Genomic DNA, 16,768 nt, shown 5'->3' on the forward strand with positions numbered 1-16,768 from the left:
GGGTGCCTCTTCTACATATAGTGGCTCTGAGACTTATGGCCAGGTAAATGTTATTTGTCTCCTACATCAAAAGCTTAAGCTTTCTGTGTTGGTTCTTATCTTTCACTTATTTTTAAGTGACAATGACCATGAAAATACAATTTTAACTTTTGTTTCTCTTTATCTTTGTAACAACTCAGTGTTTCCATAATGTAGACAGCATGAGGCACTATGTATGCTGTTTTTAACTGTGCCCTGTGCCTACTTGATGCTTTAACTACTTTATTGTTCATATGTTAGCTCATGCAAAAGGAAAATATTTTGTGCATTTACTTTACACATCTTACTTATGCAGAAGCTGTTGAAAGTTTAAGTAATGTGATTTTTTTAATATAAAGAATGATAACTTTGTGAATTAAATTCATTAAAAAGAATTGCTTTATAAAAATGCATGTTTGCAAGGAGGGGTTTTTTCCCCAGCCTCTTCTGCTTAAGCAACAGGTAAAGTTACATATTTTATCTTTTCTTGCATATTCCTTAGTTTAGGTAAAATTGGAGATTCTAAGAGCTTAGTTAGTTTTATTCTTCTATTTTATATTCCCCACAGTTAAGAACATGTAAGAGTCCTTTTTACATGAAAATAAATGTTTTTGCATTATTTTGCAGGATTCACCTTCCATGGGAAGCAGTGAAACTGAATATAGTGTAAGAATTTCTTCTCAATATCAACCTCATTATTCACTACCTTTTAAAGTACCTTTACCTTATCTGATGTCACATGATTTTGCTATACATGATAAGGACTTCACAAATTAAAATTGCAGTTACAACAGTTCTGACTTCTAACAATCAAACATTTTTTGAATTCATTGTTAGAAGTGGCAATTATAAAGAAAGCCCTTTTTATTTCACAATTTCCATCAAAACTCAATATTAGTACATGACTACTTCCCTCTTTCCATCCACAATTCACACTATACTTCATTTGTTTTTCCAATGCCAGACGTAAAAGATTCAAGTTCCTTCATCTATATATTGCATAGGAACTGTTTCCATGTAGTGTGGTGAAAACCGCTTTTCTTTAGAAGATGCCTTTTCTCCTGACTAAAATATATTTCCTATTAATTCTGCTGAAGCTGTTTATAAAACTTGACAATTCTAAAGTTAGTAGGAAGTTGCTTTCTGCAAGTAGTTATAAATTCAGCTGTGCACGTTAGCCACAAGTATATTATGTTGATAGCTTCAGTGGTGTTTGTGTACCCAATCTTCTTATGGATATTCGAGAAAGCTAAAGCATGATACTACAGAGGGCCCCAAAAGCCCTCCGAAAGAAACTAAGGTGTAACAACATACGTGTACCACATCTTAGTGTTAAAATACAACAAAAGCTTTTAAAAGGCTGATGTTTTCCCCTGAAACATTCTGGAGGAAATAAAATAGATTGAGATGTGACCTCATTCCTTTATTTCACTATATCAGGATTCAGCTTTCAAGATAAAGAAATGCCATTGTCCAGAAATGAGCAGAGAAAGAACTAGTAGACTGCTTATCCTACAGCCTACATCTTCAACCTTCCCACAGGCAGTACCTCCCCCTTGCTTAGAAAGAAATAGTAATATTTGCCTTGGCAATAACTTGATTCTGATATTTTTTAGGATTCCTCCTCACCGTCTGGTAGCCGCCAGAGTGAACGGGTAAGCAATCCTCCCTTTCTGTATTGCCACGTGCCAGCCCCAGTGCTTGGTAACCGCAGCACCTAAATTACACCTCCTGTGCAAACCCTGAGGCTGTTCCAGAGTGGGACAGAACGTCCTCAAGCACAGTGGGAATGAGGATATGGCTGAAGAGTTAAAGTACTGCTAGAAATCCCAGCTGATGCTGAGGTGTGCTCTTGAATCTCAAACTCACATCACAAATGTGATAGCACAATTCACTTGTTCAGGTCCTTGAGCTTTTTAAATCATTGCTTGGCTGCAAAGGGCTTCAATACCAAGATTTGTCCAGCACTTATTCAAAGTGCAACCCTTTGCTTTTCTGTGCTGTATGACTTAACGAAGGCTTCCATTTTCCTATCATTCTTTCATGGCACATACTGTATTTATTCTAATGACACAGACTGAGAAATTATTTTGTTGGAGATATAACTCTTTCAACTTTTGTATCCTAGAGAATATCTCTCACCAAAAGAGCAATTATTAGTAGTCATGAAAGGGCATGTTCTGTTTTACACAGAAAGACAGCACATTTTTTTTTCTTTTTCTTGAACAATCCATGACAGAAAATTAAGGAATGTGGAGAAGTAAGGAGGAGTGTTTATCTTCCACTCTGATCTTTCCAGTTTTTGGGGTTTGGTTTTTTCATGTAATTTCAATACATTTTTCCAGGATTTTTATTCCCCAGGAGGCAGCCAGTCAGGTGGACATGTAAGCATCTATTTTATTTATTATTTGCAGTTCCCTTCAAAAATGGCTGTACTATTTAAAAATTATCCCAATGAGTAAATGACACCAAACCATTTCTTTCCTGGAATTTCTCATGACATCTGGCATCATGTCTTGTGAAATCAAATTACAAATTGTTTGAATTTAAAACAAAATAAAAAATGTTGTGTGTATAACAGTCTTGTTCTCCAGAAGCCATTTCAAAGAAAAACCAATTGGGTCTTCTTTTTGCAGGGGTCATCTTCTCAAAGTGGTAGCTACTCCAGTGGACAGGTAAATCTTTTTATTTTTTACCTCAAGTATCTGCCATACAAAAGTTTGAGGCCTCATATTGTATTACAGCAATTTTTAATCTGTGAACAAGATTGATACGTTCATCTTTACATATCTCTATGTAAAAGTCCAAATGCAAGCAGAGTAGTCAAACATACAATTCATGTATTAACTGATGTTTTAACACCGGGAGAAATGAAAGTAATAAATATTTGGTATTCATTTATATATTTTAAACATAAAGTAAGTGATTTTTATTTTTTTCAGGACTCGTCCTCATCTGGAAGCAGCCAGTATGGTGGGCAGGTGGGAAATTTTCTTCTTTGTTGTTATTGTGAGGGGGTTTTCCCCCAATGTACATATTTCAAGAGAATATTGCCAGACTGGTAATACCTAAGTTTCCAGACTACTTTGGAAACTTATTTAGACTATTTTATTCTCATTAATCTTTCTATAGATAAAATTGCATTCCCAACCAAATAGATCTTTTCAAGCGTAGTTAAACAAGTAAAAGACAATACTTTGTATTTAAATGCACGTGTCAAAGAAAAATTTATAAATGAGAATGTAACCCTTACAGGGTTCACCTTCTGCAGGGGGCAGCCAGTCTGGTGGACAGGTATGAATTTCTTTCTACACACTCTTCATCTGGGCTTGTGTCAGGCACTCAAATTTACTCCTCTTATCTTTCCTTCATAAGAACTGTTTTCCTTCACCACTCTCCTCTTTGCCCAAAGCCTCAGCAGCACATTGTTTTCTTTTGCCAGGTTCTTTAGACATCCTGCAAGCCAGAGTAGCCAGCAGTAACTGTTTGGCATGTGTATCTCAGCTTCTGTACCTTCTTTGCTGCTAAACAAGTTTCATGCTTATTGAAAGTGGAAAGTGAGACACTGAATGGTGAACTCCTGGCCACCTCTCAGTTAGTTTTATCACATAGAAATCACCTGTTTCTGTGTCACCTGTAACATGAAACAGTACTGCGTGTACTCCAGGTGCTCTGGCCTGTTTAGAAAAAAAAAATATACTCGTAATTTTTTACTCGTCCTTTTGATGAGTAATGCTTTTAAGGTAAAAATTGTAGGTAAGAAAATTTGAAGATATAAAAATTAGCATTTTGTTGCCCCATCGGAGCAGTAGGTGCAGAAATAGTTGCACAGGATGAAATAGACTCAGTTCTAGAAGCTGGGTAGTTAAACTGTAGCTTTATGGTTGGCATGCCTGGGAGGGTAGAAGTAATTTGAGTTGTAACTAGAATCCATTTCAGTTCTGTGCTCTTGATATCTTAAATACTTTCTGCATTCTTTGCAGGCTGGATGTGATTGTTCCGGGGGAAGTTCTGTAAGTGTTATTTGTTCATTATGCATTTTCTTTAACTAAACTGTTGAACTGGAAAATTATGTGAGATCCTATTTATTTCCAAGTGAATTATTTGAAGGCACTCTTAATTCTACATTCATTGCTCCTTTGGTGACTTAGATGGTTCTGATATGGTAGGAGTTATTTCTCATTATGCCAAGATTCAGCGTTACAGAATCATTGAATCATTTAGGTCGGAAAATGCCTTGAGTCCAAGCGTTAACTCAGCATTGCCAAGGTCACCACCAAACCACGTCCCTAAGTGCCACATGTACGTGTCTTTTAAATACCTCTGGGCATGGTGATTCAGCCCCTTGCCAGAAACCTCTCCAGTGCTTGATAACCCTTTCAGTGAATAAATTGTTTCCTAAAATACAAACTAAGGCTCCCCTGGAGCAGATTGAGGCAATTTCCTCTTGTTCTATTGCTTGTTACTTGAAAGAGGGGACCAACCCCTCAGGGTCCCCCTTTTGTCCAGACTAAACAAGCCCAGCACCTTCAGCTGCTCCTGACAAAACTTTTACTCCTGACCCTTAAACAGCTCCATGTGCATTTTTGGACACAATCCCAGTGTCCACCTTGTAGTGAGGGGTCCAAAAGTGAATCCAGGACTCAAGGTGGCAGCCTTATCAGACTCCCTCAGTGTAAGGGGACAATCACTTCCCTTATGCTGCTTTCTGGCCACATTATTTCTGATAAAAGCCAGGAAGCTCCAAAGTTGGCAGTGAATTGCATTTCTGAACAGTGATGTCAGTTGCCATACAGTATGTACAGAGATGTGTATCTCTTCTCAAAAAACCTCAAAAAGATTGCATTAAATAGCAGAATTGGTTGACAAAAGATCTATCATGAAAAAAAGCTAAAATAAAATCAAGTCAACAAAAGTGCCAATCATAAAAATTTGTATCATAACCCATTGTTTAAAAATTTAAAGCAAAACCAAAACCTGAAACTTCTCACTTGTGCTTTTAAGTCCATATGAAATTATTTAAGGACTATGAAATAGGGCAATCCCTGCTTTCCAAAGGAAATAATACCTGGTCAATCAATATGTAGCATGTAAAGGACATTCCTGCACCTTGGGTAATACCCTTATTTCTTAGACAATAAGTTATAGGTAGATACAATCTGATTCTTCATGATTTATGATCTTCTGGGCCAAATAAAAGGCTATTTTCTCTCTTGGCAAATTGATAAAAGTAAGTGAAGTGTAAGTGCAATGAATTTCAGGCTGTGATATTCTTCCTTCAAAATGTCATAGAACAGACATTCTAAGGTTTTGTCTCATTTCTAGTTTATGACCAAAGACAAAGGCTAATTTTTCTTTTCTTTTTTTTTCCTTTATAGGGTGGATCCCCTACTTTAGTCAGAAGTGATTCCTCTGCAAATGTAAGCAATGTTGATGAACTTTTAAGTGTGTCCTCTGTTTGCTTTATCAATAGAATGGCTAGAGAGGATAAAGAGTCAGTGCCTAATAGAAGTCATACACTTGTGAAAATAATCTCCTTTAGTTACAACTAAAAATACACACAGGACATTCTTTTTAATTGCAACTAAAAAATGCACACAGGACATTCATGCAGTGGTCCCAGTTTCTCTTTCCATTTGAAAAAGTTTTCATTCAAAGACAAGTCTCACAATGAAAAATGTTATCACAAACACAAGTAGATAACAGTATAAATTTTTACTTTGGGAGTCAATTCCATTTGCTTCCTTGGAATTATGTAAAAAAAAAAATTCCCCCAAGGACAGGGATTCATGTGATTGATTCTTCTTAGATCATTAATGGCAAGAAAGTTTAGTATTAGTATTTATGTACTGCTATCTTTCAAGAAGTTTTGCTTCAAAATATTTCTTTTAGAGCAAAGTAACTGATGGGTTTGGTGTTTGCTTTTTTCCTCAGGGCACATCTTCTTCTGGAGGCAGCCAGTACAACAGCCAAGTAAGCGTTCATTCCAAAAGGAGAGCCAGTTTGCCACTTCTGAAAATGATTGTTAATTCATTCACTCAATTAAACTCCGTTTTTATATGGGAACTGGGTAAAAAGAAATTAAATTCATCATTGAGTAGATATGGACTAAAAATTATAACAATGGAGTTTTTAGCAAATACTGCCCTTGCTTTGGGAAACTTGCAAAATGAAGCTCACAAAAAACGTGTCTGGGAAAAGAATAAATCAAAGTGCACAATTTTATATTTCAATTGGACCTAATTCCATTATGAAGAAAAACAAATCCAACTCCCCCTCTTTAAAGAGACCTCCTGTTGTATGAGGTTTCAGTAGTTTCTCTTAGTTTGGTTTTCAGAGTCCTGTTAGGTAGCCAGTATTTTACAACTAGCTCCGGCCCAGCATTCAGCTTTCCAAATAAAAAAAAAAAAAAAAAGGCAAGCCATTCTCCAGAAATGACTAGAGAAAGAACTGGAAAGAATGAAAGAATGCCACTTTAACTTTCCCAACACGTCACACAAACAAAGCACTATGTCTTTGCCTCCTAACCTTGCTAAGGATCTCAGGTGTTTTCCTAACTTACCTTGCTCAAATCAAATTCTAGTTATTAAAACATTCTGAAAGTCCTGTTCACCTGTCTTCACTCTTATCTTGCTCTCTTGCTCCTGCTGTCCTAGCAGAGTCATGTTTTGATTTAAGGAAATTATACTGCAGGTCATTCACTCATCTTCTATTCTTTCCAGGATTCGTATTCCTCTGGAGCTAGCCAGTATGGAGGACATGTAAGCTCTTACTTTTAATAGATGTGTGTATATATATATATTTATAAATATTTGTCTCAAGGATCTCAATTTAATATATCAAGAAAACTGACAGTGATCTATAATCTGTAATAATATTGTGAATTCAAGGAAAGCAAAAAAAAACCCAGGTATATTCTGGGATAATTACACACAAACACTCAAATAACAAAATATAGATGTCTTTGCCACTTCTTTCCATGAATTAGACATCCAGAAATAACAAATTATCAATTTTTTTTCCAGGAGTCATCTTCTTATGGAGGCAGCCAGTATGGTGGACAAGTAAGCATTAATAGTCCCCATTTTTGTAGTTTATTTATTGTCCACCTGACTGTCTATCTTAGCTTTAATTTAATCTAAAATATTTTCAGTAAATCTTTCTCTGTAGTGTTCTGATTCTACTGTAATTAAAAAAAAAAAAAAAAAAGTTCAGATGTAGATCATTATCTAAGACTAAGAAAAAGCAGAATGTGAAATACATTGTTGACTTGATTGACTCCTGAAATGTGCAGGACTAGATATCATGTCTCTCTGAAATAAATCAGTACTTTATGAAGCTAAACAGAATTTTTAAAGCTTCACAAAATGATTCTATGAGGCTATGAAATAGGTGTAAAAATATTTCAGTTTCCATTTTTTGGTTTATTTTCAGGGTTCACCTTCCTCAGGAGGCAGCCAATATGGTGGACAGGTGAATATTCTTCCCCTGGAGTGTTTTCTAGTTTATTGAACAGATTCAGTAGTTCTCTCAGTAAAAGCACATTTTAAGGAGGTTGGGGGTTGGTTTGGGGCTTTCTGTCCATTTTTTATCTAATTTGTTGTCAAGTATATAATGGCTATAAATGTATGTGATGCCAAATGGCAGAAGAGTTTTTTAAGATGGATTTTCTGATGCATCATGGTAAATACCGATGTGCTTCACTCATTTTGGGACAGTGGTTCAGTCCACTCACAGTTCTGGAGTGAAGGAAACTGGGTACTCCTCCTTCATACGAAGAATGGTTTAAAAGAGTTCTGTGACATGGATACTGAGATCATTCAATTCTTTTTTGTTCAGGGTTCACCTTCTTCAGGAGGCAGCCAGTATGGAGGACAGGTGAGAATCTCTTCTGTGTAGTTGTTATTCTAACACACAGTTTCTACATCAAAACTTGGTACTTCCATATTGATTGAAAAAATACTTGGTGAAAACTGTTTATCTGATAACAGATAGGTATCTAAAGGTATATGATCTGAAGAAATATAACGCTGCTTCTTTTGTATTAAATGCAGCTCTGTCTTTTTTCTACCCTCCAACCTGCCCTGGTGCTGTCAAGGTTTCTTAGTTCTAACAGTAAGGAGTAGCTGGAAGCAGATTCATTCCTCCTCTACCTCATTTCCTTCAGCAAAATGCAGTGACAGAGTTGATATCTGAAAAGCAGCACAGGAGAAGGTGAGGAGTTACTGACTCCTCATGCCCCTGTGAAATGAAAGATGACAGATGGAGTTCCTAGTGCTGCCGGGAGGTGTAGCCTCTAATATGGAGTGACGCATCAAGCAATAGGCTGAGTGTTTATCTTCCTGTAATTTTTCATTGTGCAACAGAGGAAAAGAAATAGTGTTTCTTTAAAAAGTTCTAAAAAAGGCTTTTTGATTTGAGAAAAAATTGGCACCTTTGCTACAGGATCCATCTTTCCCAGGTGGCAGCCATTATGGAGGACAGGTGACAATTGTTTTTCTGTTTGTTGTTTTTGTTCACTTTTTTGTGTGTGTGTGTGTGAAAATCAGAATATTTTTTTAAAGGGCTGTGTTACAGTGAAACAGCGTTTAGGCAGAATAGAGGAATATCTGACTTTGTGCTGTGTCAGCCCACTCACATAAGCAAGGCACAGAAGGCTGCTGTGAGCACACAGTCCAGGGCAGCAGCACTACTCACACCTGCCTGAAGCTGACTTTGATTCAGACCTCATTGCTCTGTTTAAACAGCAGCCACTGTAAAGGCTTTCAGTGGATTTCAGTATGGTTATAAAGTTAAATGTTCACGTCCCTGTGGCACTTAAATCCAAGGAAGACAAATAAAAGTGTGTTTTTTCTGTGACAGGTCATAAGTTAAAGAATGTGCAACAAATACAAATGCTTTTTCATTTCTTTAGGGTATAGCTTCTCCGGGAAGCAGCCAATATAGTGGACAGGTAAAACTTCTACTTTCATGGTATTTTCAGTTTGGGTACACAGTTCATCAGAGAAACAGACCAGGTTTTTTTGCAAAAAAGGAACATTCTAAGATAGAATAGCTTTAGGCCAGACTGAAGGAGGATTGCTAAGTATGAGTGTGTCTGGTATATCAGAACATGTTAAGAGCAAATGGCACAGGGACCTGTGACACTGCATGGAAATGTTTCTTCAACTTATCATGGTTTAAGAAGCCAATTTTTTGTGTTACGTTTAAATAGAAGCAATTTGAAAGACAGACAACCACAGAGAACAAGAGAGAATATTATTCAGTAACACAGAAGTAATTAAGTTCTCATTTCTTCCAGGGCTTTTCTTCAGGAGTCAGACAGTCTGGTGGGCAGGTATGCTTTTCTTTCTCTCTACTGTTCAGCTCTGCTAGAGTCACATACTCACAGATTGCTTCGAGTAACTTTCCTTCACAAGAACTGTTTCCCTTCACACATTTCATCCAGACTGAATGTGGAAAGTGAGATGCTGAACAGTGACCCCCTGGTCACCTCTCACTAAGTTTTATCAGAGTAGAAGTTACCTAATAGGCCTCCACTGGAAGTCATCTAAAGAGCACTGTATGTATCCATAGGATCATAGAGTACCCTGAGTTAGGAGGATCCATCAGGATCATCAAGTCCAACTCCTGGGCCTGTGCAGGACACCCCAAGAATGACACCATGTGCCTAAGAGCATTGTCCAAATGCTTCTTGAATTCTGACAGGCTTGATGCTCTGGTCTACTCAAGGGAAAAAGCAAACAAACAAAAAAGCAAACAAACAAAAAAGCAAACAAACAAAAACTGTATTATTCCTCAATTTTTTTAACTTATCCTTTTGTGAGTAGGTTTTTTCTCATTTAAAATTTACAGTAGTTAGAAGATTCTATTTAAAAATTTGATTAGTAAGTGCACAGCTAGCCTAAAAGAGCAGGGGAGAGATAAAGAAACTGCCTTTTAGAATGGAACTTGGTAAGTTGATGAGCAGTGTCTTATAGTCCATTTTCTTAGAATATTGGAATGTGAGTTTGATTTACTAATTCAGAGGCCTATTGCAAACACAGACCCAGGAAAGTAAGTTTGGTTGTGTTTTGTACAGGGTGGGTGTGTGTGCCCCGGTGGAGGTTCAGTAAGTATTGTCTTTATGTATTTTCCATAGTATGTACACATACTAGAAAATTCCCAAGAAACTACATTTCTTGAAATAATTCTGTCTGTGAAGTCCTATGTATGACGAAAGCTTTTTCCACATTATGCTAAAATGAGCAATTTTGAATCTGCTAAGGCTGAAATATTAAGTGACTTGGAACTATTCAAAACTAGTTACTCAGTTTGTAAGAGAGGCCAGGGTCTTTTCTAAGGATCTGTTTCCCAAATATCTCATAGTGTGCCTGCTGGGTGTTGGACTTTGCTCTTGTGATATTTATTAACACTATGATTGAACTAGTGAAACTTGGATTAAAATCTTGACTCCAAATGCTTTCAGAATGGAGCAGAGAAACACATTTGGAAAAGTTAAAGCTATTTCCAGTTTTCTGTCCAGTTAGTATATTTTCTATTTCTTTGCAAATTCCTGAAAAACACCCCAAAAACCCCAAACACACAAAATCCCCCACACTGTTTTGCTGAGATAAAGTTAATTTACTTTTGAAGGAGGATTCAGCTACTTGTTTTTCTCAGTACAGTCACAATTGCTTGGATCACTACTCTTTATTGGTCTGTGTAATCAAGCAAAACGACATGCCCAAGTATAAAGCCCATGGCATATATGCTAATCCTGAGAATCAAAAGTGTTGGAAACAACATCTAAATTAGGATTTCTATAAATAGAAATTATATAATAATAATAATAATAAACACAATACTCACTTATATCCACATTTTATATATATACACACGTACATATTACTTGACATATAAATCGAGATGAATCAGTGTAAATGCCTTGATCACTGCAATATGAACTCGGTGACACTGAAGCTAATACAGAGTAAACATTGCTGTCTCTGTTGAATGCAGGGCTCGTTCGCAGGATCCAACTACCACGGTGGACAGGTAGGCAGTTCGTCCTTCTACACACAAGAGCCAAGGTTTTAGTTGGTAGTTAAAGAAACATTTTTACCTTAAAAAACTACTGAAGAATCATTCACAGGGTTCATCTCACTGCATAAAGCACCAAGAGGATGTGTGGATAATTAGTCATTTGCCACTGCATTAGTAATGTGTGAAGTTCTTCCAGTTAATCAGTGTCATAAGTACTGTTTATATGAGGTCCAGGATTTTTTTTTTTCTTTTGCCATTTAAAAATTTTGATGCTATTAAAAAAAAATTTCTAAAAATGATGCATTCTTTTTACAGGGTTCATATCCTGGAAGCAATCAGTATGGTGGACAGGCAAGCAAATTTTCTTTGTTTTCAAGATCTTTCTACTTGCAAATTATTGGTTTTTTGGGTCATTTTACTCCTCATAAATATTTGAAAACAGCGACTGTCAGTAGCTGGAGTCTACTCAAAATGGCGTAGCATGAACAATTTTCCATGTAAAGAGTATTTTAATGAACCCTTTTTATATTTACATTAAATACTTGGAAAATTTGGTACAGAATAATCCAATAGACACTGCTTTCAAAATATAAATTCTGGTGTGTTGCACACAATAACACTACTCTCCTCTTCAGCTTCAACTCAAGACTTCCTGTTAAGTGTGGACCTTACACAGACTCCACTGATCAGAAATGTTACTGTTGCAAATAGCTGACAGATTAAATGGATAACTAACTCATAAGATGGAGCTTATTTTTCATTAGTATTACTGTGTTTGCAATGTCTCACCCTACCATACTAAAAAAATTAATTTCTTTACTCCACTGGTAACCATTGGAGTTCAGTATCACTCTATTTAAAAAAATAATCTCATGTAGAATGGAGAGGCTTCTTAACAGCTGCAAATCAATTCTTTTTTTCCTAAACTACCTATTTGGTAATATTAACAATGTTTTTACAATAATACAGACACTCTCTAAACATGTCTGACATAGGAGAAAATCACAAATAAAGTCGATTTTTTTTTCCTCTTGAATAGAGCTGCATGATCCATTTATTTATGTAACAGAACAACCTCAGCAGGTGATTGTGACTTTTTGCCCAATTTTCTACTAGAGGTATTAAGTGAGAAGTGTCTCACAATATCTTTTTAGACTAATATAATTTCCAGATTATGACTGAGGTCTCCTGTCAAAAGTCCTGTGATGTTTCATTCTGCACAGAAAAACAAAAAGTAACTTATGTTGATTTTCTGTGATGTTGATTTTCTGTGATTTTTTTTTTTAATAGGGCTCTTATCCCTCAGGAAGCAGCCAATATGGTGGGCAGGTGAGTATTCTCTTTCCATCCCACCACTTCTAAATCTTTCCTAACATACTTTCTAGATCAGGTCAGTTACTTGATGCTGACACATACATTAATTTGGCTATTTTACTAAGTTTAATCAGTGGAGTAAGGTAAGGATTGAAGTAATTTCAGTAAAGTGAATAGAAGATTTCATTACAATGAGTTACTGCTCGGTATAAAATATTCCTTTGAACATACTATAGTTGCCAGGCTGTATTTCATTACAACACTGCTTTTGTGATTCAAATTGCCATTGTTGAGGTGTGTAGTACAGAGTGTAAATTTTAGGCACCCAATTTACCTTTTTTTTGTTCAAAGAACACCCAAATAATCTTGTCCTAAGTACGGCAGAAATTGTCTCAAGACAGAGATAGAAGATTTTTAATTCAATTAATACAAGTTTGATTGGCTTCTTACAGGGCTCATATCCCTCTGGAGGCAAACAACATGGTAAACCAGTAAGTACAAAACATTCAAATCTACCTTTCTCTTTTCTTATACACCTGTTAATAAAACATAACTGGTTAGTCATGGCCTAGACAGTTTTCTGAGAATTACTTTAATATGCAAAGAGTGTCAAATTATTTACTTTTCTGGGCTATTCTCAACAAATGCAAACACAATATTTATTTTCACACAGTTTTGAGACAGCACTTTACTATGTAGGTGAACTTCTAGTAATCACAGGATGAGGCCATTGGATTTGTGTGTGTATGCATGTAAGGAACTTCTGAACAGCTATTTCTGTTTAAATTCATAATAATCATACACTTTGTGCTCAGAGCTCAGTTTTTCATTGATTTTGTCTTAAGTATTTCTGTCTTGCTTTGAAGAAAACACTTTCTTTTCAAAGGAAATAAGTTGCCATTTAACTGTGCATAATTTTCTACCATTGCAGACTACTCTTTTTACTATGTAATCTGGGCCTCGCTCTTGCCATTCAATGGCAGTTGATACAAATGTTTTAGCTTATCTCTTATAGAAAAGATGTTCTTGTTATCAAAAAGTGGCCATAAATGTTACATTTTCTAATACATGAATCCTAATGGTTAGACATTTTCTGTACCTATTTGATGGCATTTCTTAAAGACTTAATGCTTGTATCATTTCCTGTTGGCAATGTCATACAAAGAAGCAGAGCCACTTTACCATAAAACTGAATAAGATGCTTTCAGAACATCTAATTTTTCTGTACTCACTTTTTCCAGCTACCTTTTTTATTAGAGTTTTCTTTACATAAGGGCTGTAGGCTAAAGGCCTCTTATCATTTGCCTTTTTTGTTGGTGGTGTCTTTTTTTTCCCTCAAATGTAACCATAGACTGATACCAGGAGAATTATTGTTTAATTGGATCTTATTATTTTTTCCATTCCATATGTTAAACACAACAATAAACCGGTTCTTTTTTCTTGAGAATTGTGTGTTAAATTGTCCAACCATAACAGAAAGGTGTTAAATATTCGTATTTCAGATGAGGTTTTGCCTGGGATTTTTGGATGACAGGACAATAAAACAGTGTTCATTCCTCTGTGGTCTTTAATTCCAGATAGCAAGAATGTTTAAGCACAAATAGACTTAGAGTCAAAAACAGGTATCTTTTTTCAGGGTTCTTCTTCCTCAGGAGGCAGTCATCAAGGAAAGCCAGTAAGGACATTGTTCTTTCAGTATTCCACAACCAAATTAGAAATGGGGATATTAGGTTTTAAGATAGGTAACAACAATGAGGGCAAAAATTTAAATTATGTTACAATGGTAAATGTATGAGAAAAACTACCAATAAAAATTGGAATATTTTGTTCAAACTTGAACCTCTAGGATGAGGTACCATTTACTCCTCCCATAGCAGAGTTTTGATATACTCTGTTATTTACTCATAGGAAGATGCTTTGGTCATTCTAATAAGAAGGATGTATTTAAATACCAGGGTAATCGTTTCAGTTTCCAACTCTGTGGTTCAAACAAGACACATTGCTTTGGCCCATTCCTCTGAAACTCTTCATGCAATAAAAAGGACACAGCTGTGCTTATTTGAGACAATCCAATTAAAACAGGCAGGGAAAGTGCAGTGAAAATGGCAAAATCAAAATCACTATCAGAGCCGCTAACATCCAGGGCATTTTCAAGATTGCTGTGTGCTCTGTGACGCTGTTCACAAAATTAAATGGTTCCTCATTATTTCACAGGGTGGCTCTGGCTCAGGAAGCACTTACTCTGGGAAACCGGTAAGAATACTTTCATCACAGCACTTTAATCTTCTTTTCATAGTAAATATGATAGTATAAAAGATATGATAGTAAAAAAACCTGGGTGGTGGCTAGGGAAATTTGGGGATGATGTGGTCTGAAGAGAACATTCTGGATTAATATTAGTTCAGCCTTCCACTTGAACAACATAAAACCATGCTGTGGATTAAGCTATTAAAATCTTGTTGATCACAGAAAAAAAAAAAAAAAAGGTGTTCAAAACCATTGGCTAGGAGCACCTTTATAAATTTATTTGTTTGTTTGTTTTCAGCAATCACCTTATTCAGGCGGCAGTCAAGTGGTAAGAACTTTCCCTCTTTGTAGTTTCTACTGGTGTTTTCCTATAAATGTCAGAGAAAACTGAAATCTGTCAAATTTCCTACATCTGGATAAATGTTTGAGAACACATGTGCAACATAATAAATGAAACAGTCTTAACAAAAATGAAACAAGTGGGACCACATAGGTGCTTTATACTTTTGACCCTATCACTGGAAAACATGTGTTGATATAAATGCGGCACATGATCTTTTGACATCAGAAGTGTCTACATAATAGATGGGGCTAATAGAAAAAGTTTTCTCTGAAAATTTCTATGCTTTTATAATAGCAATAAAGAGAACTACTTAGGAATGAGTTTATAAAATTTCTTTTTTTTTTTTTTTTTTTTTAATAGAGCTCTGCTGGGAAACACTCCACTCCCCAACTCCTGATGTTATTCAGTGTTTTGAGTGCCTTTGCTCTCTCTGCTGCTGTATCAAAATGGTCTATATGAACTCCTGAAGTGTTACTCGACATCCTAAACACGGATTATATTCCATATTATTAGATTACTTAATATAAGAAAAAAAAGTACCATTAAGTCAAATTGGCAGATGCTGCTTGGCTGTTATGTTGCATGTCTAGCTGGTATTGCCATGCCCCTCATTAGTTTACTTCTGGTTTTAGTCATTAGTAGATATCATTAGTTGTGTCAGTGTTTTAGGCATCATTTTAAGAGAGCATATTGTACCCTACCTATATGATTTATTTCCAATAGGGAATGTGATGAACACCTACCTGAAATAATTGAGGTGACAAATGAATACTTAGGAAATATTTGGTTGTTAACCAAAGTGGACAAGGTGAAATAAATTGTTGTATATGCAAAGTCACCACTGTGCCTGGTAATCATCGCATAAGATAAGGCTAATGGAAACTTCTGATAAGCAGATCTCCATGGGACAGAAGAAAAGGTGCTGGAATAGTATCAGAGTATTTGTTTTAGTCTTTTGTAATCAAATGCAAATTCAATATGGAGATTGCAAAGCAAAAAAACTGCAGAAACTCCACCTGACTGAATTTTTTTTGGGTTAATTAAAGTTTATTCATTAGGAAAATGAAACGGCTCAGAGCAAAGACATTATGAACTCCATTCAAACCAGCTGCAAATACCTAGAGTTCTGTAGAGAAGTGTATGAGGCAAATGTTCCTAGATTAGGCTGATAAATCCCAAAATCTGCTGAAGAATAAAGACTTTTTCCTTGGAGGGAATAGAGAATCTATTAAATTCATAAGACTAATACCATCTTGGCTCCTTTTCTCGAGTATTTAGTCTATCCTGTATATCCGAAAGGCTCATTTCATGAGTGATGCGTACATCTGCAAGCAGCTACTTCAGTGTGCTCGCTGAAATACCACAGCCCATTTTTGAGTTCAGGAGCACCTTGCAGCAAACTTCTGGAGCTCTCAAAGCCATCTTCTGTTTGGTGTTAACGGAGCGCATTCACCCAAAGCATACTTCTAATGAATGTGTTATTGAACATGTGCCTGCTATTAAAATTACCGGTATTAGTGGCGTGATTTTCTGTCACGGTTTGCAATTCTAACTGGTGGGAGAGGTTTCCATTCAAATTCTCCTAACAACCTCCCCGAGGCCAAGATTTCACCCGGTTTTGATGTGCAGCACTACCCTTTGCCAACCATCGGTAAATCAACCTGCAATTAAAGCACTAAGTTATGCCTATGTACGATCTTCAAAATTTCGTGGACAATTTGTTTCTTCGGACAACACAGTAATGTTCTGTTTGAAAGGTCCGTACTTTAATTCGAACCAGCCCTGCCATTCTCTAATAAATTTGTGATGGGTTTCATACAA

The 16,768-nt window shown here is 36.1% G+C and overlaps 1 protein-coding gene across 15 annotated transcripts in view; it reads left to right on the plus strand.

The window, feature by feature from the left end:
* Positions 1 to 16,547, plus strand: part of LOC120756434 (hornerin-like) — a 72,966-nt gene extending 56,419 nt beyond the window's left edge. For 8 of the 15 annotated variants that reach the window (XM_040072807.2, XM_040072805.2, XM_040072815.2 and 5 more), the window contains 25 exons: positions 2 to 43; positions 646 to 684; positions 1,635 to 1,673; positions 2,364 to 2,402; positions 2,655 to 2,693; positions 2,961 to 2,999; positions 3,274 to 3,312; positions 4,002 to 4,031; positions 5,397 to 5,438; positions 5,953 to 5,991; positions 6,741 to 6,779; positions 7,044 to 7,082; positions 7,453 to 7,491; positions 7,858 to 7,896; positions 8,933 to 8,971; positions 9,320 to 9,355; positions 10,100 to 10,129; positions 11,020 to 11,055; positions 11,359 to 11,394; positions 12,334 to 12,372; positions 12,810 to 12,848; positions 13,994 to 14,032; positions 14,572 to 14,610; positions 14,903 to 14,932; positions 15,308 to 16,547. In XM_040072807.2, the coding sequence (XP_039928741.1) occupies positions 2 to 43; positions 646 to 684; positions 1,635 to 1,673; positions 2,364 to 2,402; positions 2,655 to 2,693; positions 2,961 to 2,999; positions 3,274 to 3,312; positions 4,002 to 4,031; positions 5,397 to 5,438; positions 5,953 to 5,991; positions 6,741 to 6,779; positions 7,044 to 7,082; positions 7,453 to 7,491; positions 7,858 to 7,896; positions 8,933 to 8,971; positions 9,320 to 9,355; positions 10,100 to 10,129; positions 11,020 to 11,055; positions 11,359 to 11,394; positions 12,334 to 12,372; positions 12,810 to 12,848; positions 13,994 to 14,032; positions 14,572 to 14,610; positions 14,903 to 14,932; positions 15,308 to 15,406 (1,005 nt within the window). In that variant the 3' untranslated portion in view covers positions 15,407 to 16,547. The remainder of the gene's footprint in view (position 1; positions 44 to 645; positions 685 to 1,634; positions 1,674 to 2,363; positions 2,403 to 2,654; positions 2,694 to 2,960; positions 3,000 to 3,273; positions 3,313 to 4,001; positions 4,032 to 5,396; positions 5,439 to 5,952; positions 5,992 to 6,740; positions 6,780 to 7,043; positions 7,083 to 7,452; positions 7,492 to 7,857; positions 7,897 to 8,932; positions 8,972 to 9,319; positions 9,356 to 10,099; positions 10,130 to 11,019; positions 11,056 to 11,358; positions 11,395 to 12,333; positions 12,373 to 12,809; positions 12,849 to 13,993; positions 14,033 to 14,571; positions 14,611 to 14,902; positions 14,933 to 15,307) is intronic. The other 7 variants (XM_040072810.2, XM_040072817.2, XM_040072811.2 and 4 more) reach the window with 6 other exon arrangements.
* The last annotated feature ends 221 nt before the right edge of the window (positions 16,548 to 16,768 follow it).

The sequence above is a fragment of the Hirundo rustica genome, chromosome 9 (assembly GCF_015227805.2).
Source record: "Hirundo rustica isolate bHirRus1 chromosome 9, bHirRus1.pri.v3, whole genome shotgun sequence".
Taxonomy (NCBI): Eukaryota; Metazoa; Chordata; class Aves; order Passeriformes; family Hirundinidae; genus Hirundo; species Hirundo rustica.